Source organism: Anomaloglossus baeobatrachus, chromosome 6, assembly GCF_048569485.1.
Source record: "Anomaloglossus baeobatrachus isolate aAnoBae1 chromosome 6, aAnoBae1.hap1, whole genome shotgun sequence".
Classification (NCBI taxonomy): Eukaryota; Metazoa; Chordata; class Amphibia; order Anura; family Aromobatidae; genus Anomaloglossus; species Anomaloglossus baeobatrachus.
Window position 1 is genome coordinate 512823340 of NC_134358.1, and position 21826 is coordinate 512845165.

Here is a 21826-nt window from a genome sequence, read left to right on the forward strand (position 1 = left end):
TAGCTGCCTGACACACCTGCTGAGCCGTAGCCCGGTGCCGCACTGCCCAGGACGCACCCACGGCTCTGGTAGAATGGGCTTTCAGCCCCGAAGGAAGAGGAAGCCCCAAAGAACGGTAGGCTTCAAGAATCGGTTCCTTGATCCACCGAGCCAAAGTTGACTTGGAAGCCCGCGAACTCTTACGCTGGCCAGCGACCAGGACAAAGAGCGCATCTGAACGGCGCAGGGGCGCCGTGCGAGACACGTAGGGCCGGAGTGCTCTCACTAGATCTAATGATTGCAAATCCTTTTCACACTGGTGAACTGGATGAGGGCAAAATGACGGTAAGGAGATATCCTGATTGAGATGAAAAGGAGATACCACCTTAGGGAGAAACTCCGGGACAGGACGCAGAACCACCTTATCCTGGTGAAAAACCAGGAAAGGGGATTTGCATGACAGTGCTACAAGCTCCGACACTCTTCGGAGTGAGGTAATTGCCACAAGAAATGCCACCTTCTGCGAAAGACGTGATAAAGAGACATCCCTCAGCGGCTCGAAAGGTGGTTTTTGAAGAGCCATTAGCACCCTGTTAAGGTCCCAGGGTTCCAGCGGACGCTTGTAGGGTGGAACTATGTGGCAAACTCCCTGCAGGAACGTGCGGACCTGCGGAAGCCTTGCCAGGCGCTTTTGAAAAAAATACTGAGAGCGCCGATACTTGTCCCTTGAGAGAGCCGAGTGACAAACCCTTGTCCATTCCGGATTGAAGGAATGAAAGAAAAATGGGTAAGGCAAAAGGCCAGGGAGTAAAACCCTTATCAGAGCACCAGGACAAGAAGATCCGCCATGACCTGTAATAGATCTTGGCGGACGTTGGTTTCCTGGCCTGTCTCATAGTGGCAATGACATCCTGAGATAACCCCGACGACGCTAGGAGCCAGGACTCAATGGCCACACAGTCAGGTTGAGGGCCGCAGAATTCAGATGGAAAAACGGCCCTTGTGACAGCAGGTCTGTGCGGTCTGGAAGCGCCCACGGCTGACCCACCGTGAGATACCACAGATCCGGGTACCACGACCGCCTCGGCCAATCTGGAGCGACGAGAATGGCGCGACGACAGTCGGATCTGATCTTGCGTAACACTCTGGGCAACATCGCCAGAGGAGGAAACACATAAGGGAGTCGAAACTGCGACCAATCCTGAACTAACGCGTCCGCCGCCAGAGGTCTGTGATCTTGAGACCGTGCCATGAAGGCCGGGACCTTGTTGTTGTGCCGTGACGCCATGAGATCGACGTCCGGCGTTCCCCAGCGGCGACAGATCTCTCGAAACACGTCTGGGTGAAGAGACCATTCCCCCGCATCCATGCCCTGACGACTGAGAAAATCTGCTTCCCAGTTTTCTACGCCCGGGATGTGAACTGCGGAGATGGTGGAGGCTGTGGCTTCCGCCCACAGCAGAATCCGCCGGACTTCCTGGAAGGCTTGACGGCTGCGCGTGCCGCCCTGGTGGTTGATGTACGCGACCGCCGTGGCGTTGTCCGACTGTATGCGGATCTGCCTGCCCTCCAGCCACCGATGGAAAGCCAATAGGGCTAGATACACTGCCCTTATCTCCAGAACATTGATCTGAAGGGAAGACTATCGGAGTCCAGGTTCCCTGAGCCCTGTGGTGGAGAAAAACCGCTCCCCACCCTGACAGGCTCGCGTCCGTCGTGACCACAGCCCAGGATGGGGGCAGGAAGGATTTTCCCTGCGATAGAGAAGTGGGAAGAAGCCACCACTGAAGAGAGGTTTTGGCTGCAAGGGAAAGAGAGACGTTCCTGTCGAGGGACGTCGACCTCCTGTCCCATTTGCGGAGAATGTCCCATTGGAGTGGGCGCAGATGGAACTGCGCGAAGGGCACTGCCTCCATTGCTGCCACCATCTTCCCCAGGAAGTGCATGAGGCGCCTTAAGGGGTGTGACTGACCCCGAAGAAGAGATTGCACCCCTGTCTGCAGCGAAAGCTGTTTGTCCAGCGGTAGCATGACTACTGCTGACTGAGTATGAAACTCCATCCCGAGGTAAGTCAGTGATTGGGTCGGTGTCAACTTGGACTTTGGGAAGTTGATGAGCCACCCGAACTGCTGGAGAGTCGCCAGAGCGACGGTCAGGCTGTGTTGACACGCCACCCGGGAGGGTGCCCTGACTAGGAGATCGTCTAAGTAAGGGATCACCGAGTGGCCCTGAGAGTGTAGGACCGCCACAACGGATGCCATGACCTTGGTGAAGACCCGTGGGCCTGTCGCCAGGCCGAAAGGCAGTGCCACGAACTGAAGGTGTTCGTCCCCGATGGCGAAACGCAGGAAGCGTTGATGTTCGGGTGCGATCGGCACATGGAGATAAGCATCCTTGATGTCGATTGATGCTAGGAAGTCTCCTTGTGACATCGAAGCGATGACCGAGCGGAGAGATTCCATCCGAAACCTTCTGGTGCTCACATGCCTGTTGAGCAGTTTGAGGTCCAGAACGGGACGGAATGATCCGTCCTCCTTTGGCACCACGAACAAGTTGGAGTAGAAGCCGTGACCATGTTCCTGAGGGGGAACGGGAATCACCACTCCTTCTGTCTTCAGAACGCCCACAGCCCGAAAAAGTGCGCCGGCCCGAGATGGGGGCGGAGATGTTCTGAAGAAACGAGTCGGAGGACGAGAGCTGAACTCTATCCTGTAACCGTGAGACAGAATGTCTCTCACCCATCGGTCTTGGACATGTGGCCACCAGGCGTCGCAAAAGCGGGAGAGCCTGCCACCGACCGAGGATGCGGTTCGGGGAGGCCGAAAGTCATGAGGAGGCCGCCTTGGAGGCAGCGCCTCCGGCGGTTTTTTGGGGGCGTGACTTAGACCGCCACGCATAGGAGTTCCTCTGGCCTTTCTCTGGCCTGTTGGACGAAGAGGATTGGGACTTGGCTGAGGGCCGAAAGGACCGAAACCTCGGCTGTATTTTCCGTTGCTGAGGTCTCTTCGGTTTGGACTGGGGTAAGGACGAGTCCTTTCCCTTGGATTCCTTAATAATTTCATCCAATCGTTCGCCAAACAATCGGTCGCCAGAAAACGGCAAACCGGTTAAGAACTTCTTGGAAGCAGAGTCTGCCTTCCATTCGCGGAGCCACATGGCCCTGCGGACTGCCACCGAATTAGCGGATGCTACCGCTGTACGGCTAGCAGAGTCCAGGACGGCGTTCATGGCGTAGGACGAAAAAGCCGACGCCTGAGAAGTCAAAGACGCAACTTGCGGAGCAGAGGTACGTGTGACTGCATTAATCTCAGACAGACAAGCTGAGATAGCTTGGAGTGCCCACACGGCTGCAAAGGCCGGGGCAAAAGACGCGCCTGTGGCTTCATAGATGGATTTCACCAGGAGCTCTATCTGCCTGTCAGTGGCATCCTTGAGCGATGAGCCATCTGCCACTGATACTACAGATCTAGCCGCCAGTCTAGAGACTGGAGGATCCACCTTGGGACATTGAGCCCAACCCTTAACTACGTCAGAGGGGAAGGGGTAACGTGTGTCATTAAGGCGCTTAGTAAAGCGCTTGTCCGGAAATGCTCTGTGCTTCTGGACAGCATCTCTGAAGTTAGAGTGATCGAAAAACGCACTCCGTGTACGTTTGGGAAACCTAAATTGGTGTTTCTCCTGCTGCAAAGCCGACTCCTCTATAGGTGGAGGTGGGGGAGAAAGATCTAGTACCTGGTTGATGGACGATATAAGATCATTTACTAAGGCGTCCCCCTCAGGTGTATCAAGATTGAGGGCAACGTCAGGGTCAGAGCCCTGAGCTGCGACGTCCGCCTCGTCCTCCAGAGAGTCCTCAAGCTGAGACCCCGAGCAGCGTGAGGAAGTCGGGGAAGATTCCCAGCGAGCCCGCTTAGCCGGTCTGGGACTGTGGTCCGTGCAGGAGTCCTCCACGTGAGACCTAGGGGCCACCCCGGAAGCACGCTGCGGCGCAGACCGAGAGGGGCCTGGAGGCGATGATCCAACAGTGCCCGGGGCCTGTGTAAGGACTGGTCTGGACTGCAAGGCTTCTAGTAGCTTGGCAGACCATTTGTCCATAGACTGAGCCATGGATTGTGAAAGCGACTCAGAGAGTTTCTCAGCAAAAACGGCAAACTCTGTCCCTGCTGCCTGGACAGTGGAAGCAGGAGGGTCTGCCTGAGCCGAGGGGCCCACTAGTGACCGAGGCTCCGGCTGAGCAAGTGCAACAGGGGTCGAGCATTGCTCACAGTGAGGGTAGGTGGAACCCGCAGGTAACATAGCCCCACAAGAGGTACAGGTTGCAAAAAAAACCCTTTGCCTTAGCGCCCTTGCTCCTTGTGGATGACATGCTGTTGTCTCCTAGGAGAGTGATCACTGAGGGTATATAGCCACAAGTAAACAACTCGGCCGAACAGAGAGAATATATATATTTTATATATAATATAGATATAGATATAGATATAGATAGATAGATATATACACTCCGGCACCCTAGGGGGACCAGCACCGGGTGACCGGTGTGGCTTACCGACCGCCCAAAGCGGAGTGTGTGTCCACCAGATTCCCTGCCTTAGGTCTCCCAGAGCTGCAGAGCTCGTTCCTGAAAATCCTCCACCGGCAGAATGTGTGTAAAAATGGCTGCCGGAGTTCTCAGGGGAGGAGGGAGCCGTGGGCGGCGACTAGTAAAGTGCGGGAATCTGGGGCCCACAGTGATCAGTGAGGGGGGGGGGAGGAAACAAAGTATGCTCCAGCCCTCACTGCTGACGTCAGGTCGACCGTCCCGCCCTTACCCCTGACTGGCAGGCCCGGGGGCGGGAGTTATGGTACTAGGCCGCAATGAAGCCGGGGACTAAATTCAATACCGCGGCCGACAAACAGGCTCGGTCGGCGCGGAAGTCCCGGTCTTCACAAACCAGCAGCTGCTGCAGCGTCTGTGAAACAAGCGCTCCATGCACAGTCCCCATGGGGACACAGAGTACCTTTAGATGCAGGGCCCTGTCCCTGAGGATACATAGACTCCTGTCCGGCAGATTCCCACAGGGGCTGCGGAGGGAGCCCGGTCCCAGTAAATGGATGACCGGTCAGGATCCCACTTCTCCCAGAGCCTCTAAGGGATGGTGAAGGAAAACGGCATGTGGCTCCAGCCTCTGTTCCCGCAATGGGTACCTCAACCTTAACAGCACCGCCGACGTAGTGGGGTGAGAAGGGAGCATGCCGGGGGCCCTGTGGGGGCCCTCTTTTCTTCCAACCGATAAAATCAGCAGCTGCTGCTGACTAAAATGGGAATGCATGAGTGGATGTGTGCCTCCTTCCACACAAAGCATAAAACTGAGGAGCCCGTGATCCACGGGAGGGTGTATAGGCAGAGGGGAGGAGTTACACTTTTTCAGTGTAATACTTTGTGTGGCCTCCGGAGGCAGAAGCTATACACCCAATTGTCTGGGTCTCCCAATGGAGCGACAAAGAAAAGTATTTCTAAAGATCGCTTATGATATGCTAATGAGGCCAGGAACTAGTCGCAAGGGCATTAGTTCCCTTGGCTAGTCGGCCCCCTTAGCATGTAAGCACACCCAAAGGGGAGTGCTAACATGCTAATGAATGTGCAGCATTAGAGGCATGGTCGTGCTCACCTGCTGCCACCACACCAGACACTTGATTTCGGCTCAGATTCCCGGACTTCCGGTCATGTGCACTATGAAGCCGGGTGTATGCATCCTGGCTCCAAACTGGTGTAATGTGCATGACCGGAAATCCAGGAACTTATGATCATGTGCACTGACCCCATGTCCAGCATTCTGAAGCAGTGCAATGGACACAGGCATGCGTGTCACCACCGATGTGGACGCTGAGCATTGAATAGCATGTTAGCACGACCCTGTGGGCCAGTGTGCGTGCTAACATGCTAAGACGGCGGAATGAGTGCAGGAACTAAGTCCCTAAGGATCTTTAGAAATACTTTTTCTAAAGATCTCTTCATGTTTGCTACTATAGCCTGGGACAGTTAGGCAGGGATTAGAAATATGCACTCATAAATGCTCATGGTTCTGGGTGCATATTGCACCTGACAGGTTCACTTTGAGCTGTGTATAGGAGGGGGCGCAAACCTGAATTTTTGCCCCTGATACATCACAACGATCTCCTCTTCTGACACTTCCTGGTTGTCACTGTTTTTTTCCCCCACCTGGTCCTTCTCAGCAAACAGCAAATGGCTTCTAAGCCAACACTATGGTCCAGGATTAGCTAAGCGGTCATTTGTTTGCAAAACGGGGCAGAAAGAGTAAAGCGGATACCCAGGGGGTGGAGAACAAGAGCGGCAGGGGATTGGTGGGGTAAATATTACTTCTGTTTTCTACACTTAACGATGACTTTGCAAACCTGATATTCCAGCGTCTACCTGTTCTACTATTCCTGGAGTCTAGTAGTACACATATCATTACAATCAGAATGGTGCAACCCTGGCACTTACTTTGTTATTACAGAGCAGAACAGAGGCACATACGGCTTTAGCTCCTCGGGAAGAGGATTAAGGCTGGAGATTGCTCGGAAATAAACCATGCCGTTAGTTGGCTGAGCACAATACTGGACGGGAACCTCACCTGAAACACAACACGTTACTTAGTAGTAACAATACAGATCATTTTGTTTTAAAGAGAACCTTGGTTAACGAGAACAATCCGTTCTGGGAGTGTGCTTGTTAATCAAGTTACTGGTTCAGCAGAGCAAGGTTTCCCATAGGAAATAATTGCAATGCAGACAATTCGTTCCACAACTTGTTAAATCTCCCATCCTGGTCCCCTATTGTGTTATTCCACACACGCACAAACACGCACACACACACACACACACGATGCTCACCTTACCTTCCGTTCCATCGCCGGCCTGCTGGATCTTGTAGTTCGCCAGTACGGGCTGTGTATCGGGGAACCAAGGCGATCGATGCGGGACCTTCAGCTCCCAGCGCGCTGACGTCAAAGGCAGGAGCCGCTTGCCTCTGATTGGCCAGCGTGCTGCCTTTGAGTAGCGCCTGACAGGAGAAGTTCCTCCCTTGTCGCCGATGGTTACCGGATACACATCCTTGAGCGGCGAACTACAAGAACCATGAGGGCAGCGATGGAACGGAAGGTAAGGTGAGCATAATGTGTACCTTCTGTTCAATCGCCGGCCTCCTGGGTCTTGTAGTCCGCAGGTACAGCATGTGTATCGACAAGCCTTGCGACGAGGGAGGACCTTCTCCTCTCAGGCGCTACTCAAAAGCAGCGCGCTGGCCAATCTGCTCCTGCCTTTGACGTCAGCGCGCTGGGAGCTGAAGGTCCCGCATTGGTCACCTTGGTTACCTGATACATGCAAGTTCCAGGAGGCCGGCGAGGGAATGGAAGGTAAGGTGGGCATATATGTGTGTGCTTGTTTGTGTGGACTGCAAGAGCAGGTCAGCGCGCAGTGGATGTACGGAACCGGAAGTGTGTGCGGTGAGTATTTTGCTCGTACAGCAAAGCTTTCTCGTAAACAGAGTTCCAAATTTACAGAAAGCTTTGCTTGTTAAGCAAAATTCTCGTTAAGTGGGTTACTCGTTAAGCAAGGTTCCACTGTATAAGAAAACAAAGATATAGATACACCCATTAGTAATTCATTGAAACCGTCACTGTTCTGGACTCACCTGCATAGGCCCAATCCAGATCTGTATGTGGGATTGTTGGCTCGATGTCAGATACTTTGAGAGCAGGGAGACAAGAAGCGTCCTGGGGTTTACTCTGCAGCTCTAGTAGCTGTAAACCTGAAATAGAAGAATAATTTTTATTAATATACATGAAACTACATATAGATATTCACTGCATTATTTCCTTTGCCTTCTGTACAGACATAGCCATCAACACGATAGCCGACACACTACACTAAGGCTAGGTTCACACTTGTTTTGGAGGCTATATTAGGACACCCCCTTCGTAAGGTTTTTAAGATTTACAGAAAAAAAAAAAAAAAAAAAATTGTGCAGCATGGCAGAGAGATTGCACAGCCGTCAACTGTTATCAGGCCCCCTCTAGTCTTCCACTGACCCCAATGGTGTGATATTTTGACTTTTGTTCAGATTAGTACTGCCCTTTACCAGTCAGAAAGGCTAGTGTCTCTCTAATATTCCAAAATAGAAGGGGTCTTCCATTTCATTGAAGGGGTGAAAAATGAGCATTTGATCATTCCCTGCACCTAGCCGAACAACAGGGCGTCTCTGACATTTACCAGCAGATGGTTAAGCAAATTTTTGTTCTCTTGATATTTCATGATTTTGTGGAAAAAAAAGAGAATTTTGTTTACTTACCGTAAATTCTTTTTCTTATAGTTCCGACATGGGAGACCCAAACCATGGGTGTATAGCTTCTGCCTCCGGAGGACACACAAAGTACTACACTCAAACGTGTAGCTCCTCCCTCCGGGCTATATACACCCCCTGGATGACAATCTACCCAGTTCAGTGCAAAAGCTGAAGGAGGACATCCACCCATAAGTAGAGATAGAGTAAAACTCGGAATAACCGGAACTCTGACTACTAACAACAGCCGGTGAAACACACGGAACAAAAAAACTGCCAACAGGCAACAGGGAGGGTGCTGGGTCTCCCATGTCGGAACTATAAGAAAAAGAATTTACGGTAAGTAAACAAAATTCTCTTTTTCTTTATCGTTCCTTATGGGAGACCCAAACCATGGGACGTTCCAAAGCAGTCCATGGGTGGGAATAAACCAAACTGAGAAGTAGGCAAAACCTAACTTCACAAATGGGCGACAGCCGCCTGAAGAATGCGTCTGCCCAAGCTCGCATCTGCCGAAGCATGAGCATGCACTTGGTAGTGCTTCGAAAAAGTGTGCAGACTGGACCACGTGGCAGCCTGACAAACCTGCTGAGCCGTAGCCTGGTGCCTGAAAGCCCAGGAGGCACAGACAGCTCTGGTCGAGTGCGCCTTAATCCCTGGCGGGGGAGGCACCTGAGAACACTGGTAGGCATCGGTGATAGCCGACCTGATCCAACGAGCTAGGGTCGGTTTAGAAGCAGCGAGACCCTTGCGCTGACCAGTGGTTAGCACAAAAAGTGAGGTGCACCGCCTAAAAACGGCGGTGCGTGACACATAGATTCGGAGCGCCCGCACCAAATCCAAGGTATGCAACGCCTTTTCAAAGCGATGCACAGGGGCCGGACAAAGAGAAGGCAATGAAATGTCCTGGTTAAGGTGGAAAGGAGACACCACCTTAGGGAGAAAGTCCGGAGACGGACGAAGAACCACCTTGTCTTGGTGAAACACCAAAAAGGGGGATTCCGAAGAGAGCGCAGCCAAATCAGAAACTCTCCTGAGAGAAGTTATGGCTACTAGAAAAACAACTTTGTGAAAGTCTAAACAAGGGAACCTCCCTGAGAGGCTCAAAGGGGGGTTTCTGTAAGGCCGTGAGGACCAGATTAAGGTCCCAGGGATCCAAGGGCCGCCGGTAAGGAGGAATGATGTGAGATGCGCCCTGCATGAAGGTGCGCACCTGAGCCAGTCGGGCGATACGCCGCTGGAACATTACCGCCAGAGCCGACACCTGTCCCTTGAGGGAATTGAGGGACAGTCCTAGCTGTAGACCGGACTGTAGAAAAGACAGGATGGTCGGCAAGGAGAACGGCCAAGGAGCATGGTCGGAAGAGCGACACCAGGACAGGAAAATCCTCCAAGTCCTGTGGTAAATCTTGGCCGAGGAAGACTTCCGAGCCTGAGTCATGGTGGAGATGACCTCAGAGGGAATGCCTGAAGCCGTCAGGATCCAGGACTCAAGAGCCACGCCGTCAATCAGAGCCGCAGAATTCTGGCGGAAGAACGGACCTTGAGAGAGAAGGTCTGGGCGGTCCGGGAGATGCCACGGCACCTCTACGGACAGACGGAGCAGGTCTGGGTACCAGGCTCGCCTGGGCCAGTCCGGAGCAATGAGTATGACTCGACGGCCCTCCATTCTGATCTTGCGCAGAACCCTGGGCAAGAGCGCTAGAGGGGGAAACACATAGGCCAGACGGAACTGAGACCAATCTTGAACCAGTGCGTCTGCTGCGAAGGCTTGAGGATCGTGGGAGCGAGCCACGTAAACCGGAACCTTGTTGGTTGTTGTGCCGGGATGCCATTAGATCCACTTCCGGAGTGCCCCACTTGCGGCAGATTGATCTGAACACTGACGGATGCAGGGCCCACTCGCCGCTGTCCACGGTTTGACGGCTGAGGTAATCGGCCTCCCAGTTTTCCACGCCTGGGATGTGGACTGCAGATATGGTGGACTTGGAGTCCTCCGTCCACTGGAGGATTCGTTGAACCTCCAACATCGCCAGACGGCTGTGAGTCCCGCCCTGGTGATTGATGTAGGCAACCGCTGTCGCGTTGTCCGACTGAACTCGAATGTGCCTGCCCGCCAACAGGTGGTGAAAGGCTAGGAGAGCTAGAAACACAGCTCTGATCTCCAGCACATTGATCGAGAGGGCTGATTCGGACGGAGTCCAAGTGCCCTGTGCTCGGTGATGGAGAAATACTGCTCCCCAACCGGAGAGGCTGGCATCCGTGGTGAGGATCACCCAGGACGGAGTCAGGAAGGAGCGTCCCTGAGACAGAGAGAGGGGCCGAAGCCACCACTGAAGGGAGCTCCTGGTCTGTGACGACAGAGCCACCTGCCTGTGCAAGGAAGAGATCCGCTTGTCCCAACAGCGGAGAATGTCCAGCTGCAGGGGACGCAGATGGAACTGAGCAAAGGGAACCGCTTCCATGGACGCCACCATCTGACCCAGCACCTGCATGAGGTGTCTGATGGAATGACGGCGGTGCCTCAGCAGAGAGCGCACCGCCAGACGAAGGGACTGCTGTTTGACTAAGGGCAACTTGACAAGTGCCGGCAGAGTCTCGAATTGCATCCCTAGGTACAAAAGCACCTGGGTCGGGGTCAGAGTGGACTTGGGCAGGTTGACAAGCCACCCGAACTGAACTAGCGTGGCGAGAGTGAGAGAGACACTCCGCTGGCAGTCTGCACTGGATGAGGCCTTGACTAGAAGGTCGTCCAGGTAAGGAATCACTGCCAACCCCTGGAGGTGCAGGACCGCAACCACTGCTGCCATGACCTTGGTGAATACTCGAGGGGCCGTGGCTAAGCCGAAGGGGAGAGCCACGAATTGGAAATGTTCCTCTCCGATCGCAAAGCGTAGCCAACGCTGGTGTGAAACCGCAATAGGCACATGCAGATAGGCATCTCTGATGTCGATGGATGCCAGAAAATCTCCTTGGGTCATTGAGGCAATGACCGATCTCAGAGATTCCATGCGAAAGTGCCGCACCTGAACATGCTTGTTGAGAAGCTTGAGATCCAGGATGGGTCGGAAGGAACCGTCCTTTTTGGGGACTAGAAAGAGGTTTGAGTAGAAACCGCTGAACCGTTCCCGGGCGGGAACCGGAACAATTACACCGTTGGCCTGCAGGGATGCCACGGCCTGAGAGAAGGCGGCGGCTTTGGAGCAGGGGGGGGTGGACAGAAAAAATCTGTTTGGCGGGCTGGAAGAAAATTCTATCCTGTAGCCGTGGGAGATGATATCCCGCACCCACTGATCGGAGACGTGTTTTCCTTAATTATGTCATCCAGCTGTTCCCCAAACAGCCGGGACCCAGCAAAAGGGAGACTCGCAAGGTACTTCTTAGAGGAAGCGTCTGCTTTCCACTCTCGAAGCCACAAGATCCTGCGGATCGCGAGGGAGTTAGCGGAGGCCACCGCCGTGCGGTGAGAAGCCTCCAGGATGGCAGACATGGCGTAGGATGCAAAAGCCGAAGCTTGAGAAGTTAAGGCATCCGTCTCAGGAATAGAGTCCCTGGAGAGGGAATGAATCTCCGCCAGAGAGGCAGAGACTGCCTTAAGAGCCCACACTGCCGCAAAAGACGGGGAGAACGAGGCTCCTGCCGCCTCATATACAGACTTGGCCAGAAGGTCAACCTGGCGGTCAGTGGGATCCTTAAGAGAAGTGCCATCAGCCACAGCTACGACTGTGCGGGCTGAGATTCTGGACACCGGAGGGTCTACCTTTGGGGACTGGGCCCAGTCCTTAACCACCTCTGGTGGAAAAGGAAAACGGTCATCTGAACTACGCTTCGGAAAACGTTTGTCAGGACAGGCCCTGGGCTTGTTAACAGTGGTGTGAAAGCTGGAGTGGTTAAAAAACATACTCCTAGGTTTCTTAGGAGAGGTAAACTGGTGTACCTCTACCAGAGAGGGTTGTTCCTCTGACTCTTGTGGGTTGAGGTTCAGTACGGAGTTAATGGACGCAATCAAGTCACTAACATCCGCATCACCCTCAGACAAGTCAATGGGGTACATAGAGGTAGCGTCTGAGCCCACAGTAAATGAATCCTCCTCGCCCTGCACCTCGGCTTGTAGCCGTGGGACGAGGAAGGAGAAGGTTCCCTGCGTCTCCGTTTAGGGGGACGGGGTCCTAGGACATGCTCTGAGGGCTCTGCAGAGCTCGGAGCCGCAGAGGCACCCTGAGAAGGGGGCTGATGCATGGACAGCAGTGTCCGGGACAGTTGCCCCATGGAGTCGGCAAAAGACTGGGAAATAGCTTGTGAAAAGGAAGCTACCCAAGCCGGGGGTTCAGCCACCGGGGCCGGAGCAGCCGGAGGGACCCCTGAGGAGGCTCCAGGCTGAGACACAAACATGTTAGCACAGGCATCACAATGTGGGTATGTGCTTGGCTCTGGCAGAATGAGCTTACATGCAGTGCATATAGCGTACATGTTTGCAGCCTTGCTTCGGGTGACAGACATGCTGCGGAGGTGGAAGCTCTGCAGCAAGAATACACTCCTGTAGAATGCCCTGAGAGTGTAATAAAGTCCACAACCGAAGGTTGTGGCTTACCAGGCCGCTCTCTGTGTGCCCTCCGGATTCCACAGCTCAAAGATCCTGTGAAGCGTCAGCCTTCCTAATGCAGCTGCAGCATCCAGCGCCTTCCAGTGTAAGAACGCTGAGAAAATGGCGCTGGGAGAAGGAGGGGGGGCGTATAAGCCCAAGAGCGGGAAAAACGGAGGGCAGAGAGATACAGGGAGAGATACAGGGGAGGAAATATCTCCCCAGAGAGGAGTGCCCTCCCCTCTGCTGGTCGGGCGGTGGGCGGCGCTGTATGCAAAACATGCAGAGAAGCCAAAACCGAAACTAGGCCCCAACTGAAGCCGGGGCCTAGATTTTAAAATGCGGCCGACGAGCAGGCACCTTCGGCGCGGTTCTCAGGGGAAACCCCCAGAACCGGCCGGAATTTACAGTAACGCTGAAACACATACTGTCCCCCTAATAAAAGTACCCGGGACCCCTGAAAAACGTCTCAATACTTAGCTTTTAAAACGCAGAGCCAGTCCCTGGGTGGGGGTTAAACGCTCCTTCCAGCAGGAACCAGACAGGGCTGCGGATGGAGACCGGTCTTCTGCAAGCAGAGAGGACCGTGGAGGCTCCCACTTCAACCCAGAGCCTCTCAGAGGATGTGAAGGAGCGCGGCATGTGAAGGCTCCAGCCTTATAAAGTCAACCTTAACAGCACCGCCGACAGAGTGGGGTGTGAAGGGACATGCCGGGAGTCCAGACTGGACCCGCTTTTCTTCCAAATCTTTAAAATTAAAATAAAAATGAAAAAAATATCAGAGAATGCAAGTGTGTGATCCTCCTGAAACACAAAGCATTGAACTGGGTAGATTGTCATCCAAGGGGTGTATATAGCCCGGAGGGAGGAGCTACACATTTGAGTGTAGTACTTTGTGTGTCCTCCGGAGGCAGAAGCTATACACCCATGGTTTGGGTCTCCCATAAGGAACGATAAAGAAAGTGCATGAAGACATTGGTGTAACTGGCATGTGTGAACTTGGCATATTATACACTAATTTTTAGTACGATACCAGAGCGGAGCCTTCATATCGCCAATGCTGACATCGCAAAAAAGAGAATTTTGTTTACTTACCGTAAATTCTTTTTCTTATAGTTCCGACATGGGAGACCCAGACCATGGGTGTATAGCTTCTGCCTCCGGAGGACACACAAAGTACTACACTCAAACGTGTAGCTCCTCCCTCCGAGCATATACAACCCCTGGATGACCAAATCTAGCCAGTTTAGTGCAAAAGCTGAAGGAGGACATCCACCCACAAGTAGAGATAGAGTAAAACCCGGAATAACCGGAACCTCTGTCTACAACAACAGCCGGTGAAAACACACGGAACAAGAACTGCCAACAGGCAACAGGGAAGGTGCTGGGTCTCCCATGTCGGAACTATAAGAAAAAGAATTTACGGTAAGTAAACAAAATTCTCTTTTTCTTCATCGTTCCTTATGGGAGACCCAGACCATGGGACGTCTCAAAGCAGTCCATGGGTGGGAAATAAACAGAAAACTGAGAAGTAGGCAAAACCTAACTTCACAAATGGGCGACAGCCGCCTGAAGGATGCGTCTGCCCAAGCTCGCATCTGCCGAAGCATGAGCATGCACTTGGTAGTGCTTCGAAAAGGTGTGCAGACTAGACCAAGTGGCAGCCTGACAGACCTGCTGAGCCGTAGCCTGGTGCCTGAAAGCCCAAGAGGCACCGACAGCTCTGGTCGAGTGCGCCTTAATCCCCGGCGGGGGAGGCACCTGAGTACATTGGTAGGCATCGGATATGGCCGACCTAATCCAACGAGCTAGGGTCGGTTTAGAAGCCGAGAGACCCTTGCGCTGACCTGTGGTCAGCACAAAAAGAGAGGTGCACCGCCTAAGAGCAGCGGTGCGTGACACATAGATCCGGAGCGCCCGCACCAAATCTAAAGTATGCAACGCTTTCTCAAAGCGATGCACAGGGGCCGGACAAAGGGAAGGCAATGAAATGTCCTGGTTAAGGTAGAAAGGAGGCACCACCTTAGGGAGAAAGTCCGGAGTCGGACGGAGAACCACCTTGTCTTGGTGAAAAACCAAAAAGAGTGACTCCGAAGAGAGCGCAGCCAAATCAGAGACTCTCCTGAGAGAAGTTATGGCCACCAGAAAGACCACTTTCTGTGAAAGTCGAAACAAAGAAACCTCCCTAAGAGGCTCAAAGGGGGGTTTCTGTAAGGCCGTGAGGACCAGATTAAGGTCCCAGGGATCCAAAGGCCGCCGATAAGGAGGAATGATGTGAGATGCGCCCTGCATGAAGGTGCGCACCTGGGCCAGTCGGGCGATACGCCGCTGGAACAACACTGACAGAGCCGAGACCTGTCCCTTGAGGGAACTGAGGGATAGTCCTAGCTGCAGACCGGACTGTAGAAAGGACAGGATGGTCGGCAAGGAAAAAGGCCAAGGAGCATGGCCGGAAGAGCGACACCAGGACAGGAAAATTCTCCAAGTCCTGTGGTAAATCCTGGCCGAGGAAGACTTCAGAGCCTGAGTCATAGTGGAGATGACCTCGGAAGGAATGCCTGAAGCGGTCAGGATCCAGGACTCAAGAGCCACGCCGTCAATCTGAGAGCCGCAGAATTCTGGCGGAAAAACGGACCTTGTGAGAGAAGGTCTGGGCGGTCCGGGAGATGCCACGGCACCTCTACGGACAGACGGAGCAGGTCTGGGTACCAAGCTCGCCTGGGCCAGTCTGGAGCAATGATTATGACCGGACGGGCCTCCATTCTGATCTTGCGCAGGACTCTGGGCAAGAGAGCTAGAGGGGGAAACACGTAGGCCAGACGGAACTGGGACCAATCCTGAACCAGCGCGTCCGCTGCCAAGGCCTGAGGATCGTGGGAGCGAGCCACGTAAACCGGGACCTTGTTGTTGTGCCGGGATGCCATGAGATCCACTTCCGGAGTGCCCCACTTGCGGCAGATTGACCGGAACACTGCCGGATGCAGGGCCCACTCACCGCTGTCCACGGTTTGACGGCTGAGATAATCTGCCTCCCAGTTTTCTACGCCTGGGATGTGGACTGCGGATATGGTGGACTTTGAGTCCTCCGTCCACTGAAGGATACGTTGAACCTCCAACATTGCTAGGCGGCTGCGAGTCCCGCCCTGGTGATTGATGTAGGCAACTGCTGTCGCGTTGTCTGACTGGACTCGAATGTGCTTGCCCGCCAACAGGTGGTGAAAGGCTACGAGAGCTAGGAGCACAGCTCTGATTTCCAGCACATTGATCGAGAGGGCTGATTCGGACGGAGTCCAAGTGCCCTGTGCTCGGTGGTGGAGAAACACTGCTCCCCAGCTGGATAGACTGGCATCCGTGGTGAGAATCACCCAGGACGGGATCAGAAAGGAGCGTCCGAGACAGAGAGAGGGGCCGAAGCCACCACTGAAGAGAGCTCCTGGTCTGTGGCGACAGAGCCACCAGCCTGTGCAAGGAAGAGGTCCGCTTGTCCCAACAGCGGAGACTATCCAGCTGCAGGGGACGCAGATGGAACTGGGCAAAGGGAACCGCTTCCATTGACGCTACCATCTGACCCAGCATCTGCATGAGGTGCCTGATGGAATGACGGCGGGGCCTCAACAGAGAGCGCACCGCCAGATGAAGGGACTGCTGTTTGACTAAGGGCAGCTTCACAAGTGCTGGCAGAGTCTCGAATTGCATCCCTAGGTACGTAAGTTTCTGGGTCGGGGTCAGAGTGGACTTGGGCAGATTGACAAGCCACCCGAATTGAACAAGCGTGGCGAGAGTGAGCAAGACACTCCGCTGACAGTCTGCACTGGATGAAGCCTTGACTAGAAGGTCGTCCAGGTAAGGAATCACTGCCAACCCCTGGAGGTGCAGAACCGCAACCACTACTGCCATGACCTTGGTGAATACTCGAGGGGCCGTGGCTAACCCGAAGGGGAGAGCCACGAATTGGAAATGTTCCTCTCTGATTGCAAAACGTAGCCAATGCTGGTGTGAAACTGCAATTGGCACATGCAAATAGGCATCTCTGATGTCGATGGATGCTAGAAAATCTCCTTGGGTCATTGAGGCAATGACTGATCGCAGAGATTCCATGCGAAAGTGCCGCACCTGAACATGCTTGTTGAGAAGCTTGAGATCCAGGATGGGCCGGAAGGAACCGTCCTTCTTGGGGACTAGGAAGAGATTTGAGTAGAAACCTCTGAACCGTTCCCGGGCGGGAATCGGTACAATTACTCCGTTGGCCTGCAAGGATGCCACGGCCTGAAAGAAGGCGGCGGCTTTGGAGCAGGGGGGAGTGGACAGAAAAAATCTGTTTGGTGGGCTGGAAGAGAATTCTATCCTGTAGCCGTGGGAGATTATATCCCGCACCCACTGATCGGAGACGTGTTGAAACCACACGTCGCCAAAGTGGGAGAGCCTGCCACCGACCAAGGACGTTGCTGGCGCGGCCAGATAGTCAAGAGGAGGCTGCTTTAGTGGCAGCGGCTCCTCCGTTCTTCTGAGGACGTGGCTTCGTGCGCCAGCTGGGTTTTCGATCCTTGGCTGAGTTAGTGGACGAGGCTGAGGGCTTAGAGGATGACCAGTTAGAGGAACGAAAGGAACGAAACCTCGACTGGTTCCTGCCCTGGACAGGTTTCCTGGTTTTAGTTTGTGGCAAGGAAGTACTCTTCCCGCCAGTTGCTTCCTTAATAATTTGATCCAGTTGTTCACCGAACAGCCGGGACCCAGCAAAAGGGAGCCCAGCAAGGTACTTCTTGGAAGAAGCATCTGCCTTCCACTCTCGAAGCCACAAGATCCTGCGGATCGCGAGGGAATTAGCGGAAGCCACCGCCGTGCGGTGAGAAGCCTCCAGAATGGCAGACATAGCATAGGATGAAAAAGCCGAAGCCTGGGAAGTTAAGGCAACCATTTCGGGCATAGAGTCCCTGGTGAGGGAATGCATCTCCGCCAGAGAAGCAGAGACGGCCTTAAGAGCCCACACTGCTGCAAAAGACGGGGAGAACGAGGCCCCTGCCGCTTCATATCCAGATTTGGCCAGAAGGTCAACCTGGCGGTCAGTGGAATCCTTAAGTGAGGTGCCATCCGCCACAGATACAACTGTCCGGGCTGAGATTCTAGACACCGGGGGATCTACCTTTGGTTAATGAGCCCACTCCTTGACCACCTCTGGTGGAAAGGGAAAACGGTCATCAGAACTACTCTTTAGAAAGCGTTTGTCAGGACAGGCTCTGGGTTTGGTCACAGTGGCCTGAAAACTGGAGTGGATAAAAAAAAAAAAAAAACAAAAAACACATACTCCTTGCTCTCTTAGGTGAGGTAAACTGGTGTTTTTCTACCAGAGAGGCTTGTTCCTCTGACACTGGTGGATTGAGGTCCAGTACGGAATTAATGGACGCAATCAAATCACTAACATCCGCATCACCCTCGGTCAGATCAATGGGGTACATAGAGGTAGCGTCCGAGCCCACAGTAAAGGCATCCTCCTCGCCCTGCGATTCAGCTCGTGAATCAGAGCCGTGGGACGAGGAAGGAGAAGAGTCCCTGCGTCTCCGTTTAGGAGGACGGGATCTGGGAACAGATGAAAAATCCTCTGTGAGCTCTGCAGAGCGAGTCGGAGCAGCAGAGGCGCCCTGAGAAGGGGGCTGATGCATGGTCAGCAGAGTCCGGGACAGCTGACCCATGGAGTCGGCAAAGGACTGGGAGATCGCTTTAGAAAACGATGCTACCCAAGCCGGGGGTTCAGCCACCGGGGCTGGAGCAGCCGGTGGGACCCCTGGGGAGACTCCAGGCTGAGGCACCACCATGTTAGAGCAGGCATCACAATGTGGATATGTGCTCGGTTCAGGCAGTATGAGCTTACATGCAGTGCATATAGAGTAAAGCCTTGCAGCCTTGCTCCTAGTGAGAGACATGCTGCTGAGGTGGAGGCTCTGCAGTAAAGAACACACTCCTTCAGAATGACCCCCAGAGAGTGTATAAGAAAGTCCACAACCAGAGGTTGTGGCTTACCAGACCGTTTTGTGTGCCCTCCGGATTCCACAGCTTGGACCCCCAGACAGATTGCAGAGCTGCAGCAGCCAGCGCCGATCAGTGTGTGAACGCTGATAAAATGGCGCCGGAGTGAGAGGGGGGGCGGGGTTTAGTCCAAGAGCGGGAACCGGAGGGCCAAGGAGAAATACAGGGGAGGGAAACATCTCCTCAGAGAGGAGTGTCCTCCCCTGTGCTGAACGGCCGGTGGGCGGCGCCGCACTGTTCCCCTGCATGACTGACATGCAGGGGCAGTGAAAACGAAAGTAGGCCGCAGCCGAAGCCGGGGCCTAAATTTTTCCATGCGGCCGACGAGCAGGCACCCTCGGCGCGGTTCTCAGGAAAAAACCAGAGAACCGGCCGGAAATCACAGCAAAGTTAAATAACACACTCTCCCCACAATAAATGTACAAGGGACCCCTCAATAACGTCTCAATACTTAGCTTATGAGACGCAGGGCCAGGTCCCTGAGGGATGAGCGCTCCGTCCGGCAGGGTCCTGAAAGGGCTGCGGATGGAGACCGGTCTCCTGCAAAGTAGTGAGAACCGTGATGGCTCCCACTTCAAGCCAGAGCCCGAGGGATGGTGAAGGAGCGCGGCATGTAAGGCTCCAGCCTTGTAAAATCAACCTTAACAGCACCGCCGACACAGTGGGGTGAGAAGAAACATGCCGGGAGTCCAGGTTGGACCCGCTTTTCTTCCAACTCTTTAAAATCAAAAATCAAAAAAGAATGCATGTGTGTGTGACCTCCTGAACACAAAGCATTGAACTGGCTAGATTTGGTCATCCAGGGGGTGTATATGCTCGGAGGGAGGAGCTACACTTTTTAGTGTAGTACTTTGTGTGTCCTCCGGAGGCAGAAGCTATACACCCATGGTCTGGGTCTCCCATAAGGAACGATGAAGAAACTATGGACTATTTGCCTTCTATTAAAGGGGTTGTCTGGCATTAAAAAGATTGTTTTTTTTTTTTCTGGGATGTGAGCTGTTCTAAAATAAAAAGGTAGGCTAGGATTGTGCCCATGTTCAGATGGCTAGGAGCTATGTGCTGAATAGGGGCCACAGCCAAAAAGGATGCCTAGACATCCTTCACATTGTGGAAAAATCACACAGCTCAATTTATACTGATTTGCAGTGCTCTTCTGTATGGGGAAAGTGAAATTTTAACAGCGCACCCACCAGGACACTGTAAATGCCACTGCTGAAGAATGATGGCGGTATTTAAACATTTTAACAGTTGCGGGTGGAGCTGTTAGGGTATGTGCACACGATCAGGACCCGCTGCATCCTGGACGCGCAGATCCTGCCGTGCGGGGACGCCAGTCTCCTCCGCAGGAGAACGCAGCTGCTTGTGCCCATTATCCAGGCTCGGGCAGTTGCAGTCTCCCTCTTCTGTTCTCCTACAAGCGTTCTCCACAGAAAAGAATTGCCATGCTTGGGCTCAGAAAGTCACAACGCTGGTCAGTATATGCTGCAGGCAGTACACGCACAGTGGGCATGGGATTTCTAAAAGTTCCATCCACTGTACTTGTACTGTACATCATAGCGTTTGGGACGCAGCTTAAAAATGCTGTGTCCAAAACGCTGTAAATCTTGATTGTGGGCACACAGTCTTAGGCCTCCTTCACATGTCTGAAAATCACACGTTTTTTTACAGACGTGTCAAAGGTGCGTATGGTCCTCCGTGTGCTGTGTTTATGGCACATGTGTGTTCTCCGTGTGCTATCCGTGATAACACACGGGGAAGGGAATTTTCTGCTCATCTGTCCGTGGTGTTGCTGTCTGTAATGCTGATCTTCGGTCTCCGGTCCTGCCGACTCCCCGCTGTTGCTGCTTCTGGCTTGCAGTGTAGTGAATATGCAATGAGCGGGGATCAGAAGCAAGTGACAGCAGCACTGGAGAAGGCGAGTGTAGAAATTCTTTTTATTTCACAGACACGTCTATTTTCTCTGGTGCGTGTCCCACGGATCACAGCCATGCGGTCCATGTGACACCCGTGATGACGGAGAAAAACTGACATGTCTACATGTGGAGCACACGTATGCTCCACATATACACACGGTCCATGGCAAAACACGCACGTGTGTGCAGACCCATTGATTTTAAAAGGGTCTACTTGTGCCCGGGTCTCCAGCACATGAGGAAACGAGCCAAACATGTATCGGAGACACGGACGTGTGAAGGAGGCCTTAGAAACAGATGATGGCTGAATTACATTATCTGCGGAAAACTGGGAGAGCTCAGCTTTCCTTTCATCCTCTGCTGACAAGCAACATTCATGTATGGCGCTAGTCACTAACCATTTATCAAATGGTTTTCGTTTTGTATGAGAACCAGTTATGTGCAAGTGACATGTCAGAAATGTTACGGTCACCTTTCTCATATACTTCTTTTTGCTCCTCTTCATTCAAAGCTTTAACCTTCTGATTTAGTTTTTCATTTTCTAATTGACCTTGCTTCTCATAATACTTGTCATCAGGACTCATAGATAACGTCATTGTGTGTAGATTATCCTGTAAAATGAGAGTATGAAAGCAATCTTTATTTGCACAATGGGCGAAATCTGTCTTAATCCAGAGAATGCTGGAGTAAAGGGTACCAAATTTATTATGAGACGCGGACCTCTTAATAAATTTGCAGCATTTTTAACAGTCCAAACCTAAGGCTGCTTTCGCACTACGTTTTTTAGCATGCGTCATGAACGTTTTTTGCGGCAAAAGCGGATCCTGTTTTTGCAAAGAAAAACGCATGTGTTATTTTGCAGGATCCGGTCACTAAGTTTATGGGCGGGAATTGGAGTCATGTGATCGGGAGTGAGGGGAACTGAACGTGAAAGACTGGGAGCCGACATCTGACAGCTGCAGACGCTGGTAACCAAGGTAACCATCGGGTAACTTGCTTGGATACCCGATA

General features: G+C 53.1%; 1 protein-coding gene across 2 annotated transcripts in view; it reads right to left on the minus strand.

The window, feature by feature from the left end:
* Positions 1-21826, minus strand: part of PITRM1 (pitrilysin metallopeptidase 1) — a 170770-nt gene that overhangs the window by 52206 nt on the left and 96738 nt on the right. For both annotated transcript variants that reach the window (XM_075315477.1, XM_075315479.1), the window contains exons 14-16: positions 21288-21426; positions 7652-7768; positions 6464-6593 (exon numbers count right to left, since the gene is read on the minus strand). In XM_075315477.1, coding sequence (XP_075171592.1) covers positions 6464-6593; positions 7652-7768; positions 21288-21426 — 386 coding nt within the window. The remainder of the gene's footprint in view (positions 1-6463; positions 6594-7651; positions 7769-21287; positions 21427-21826) is intronic.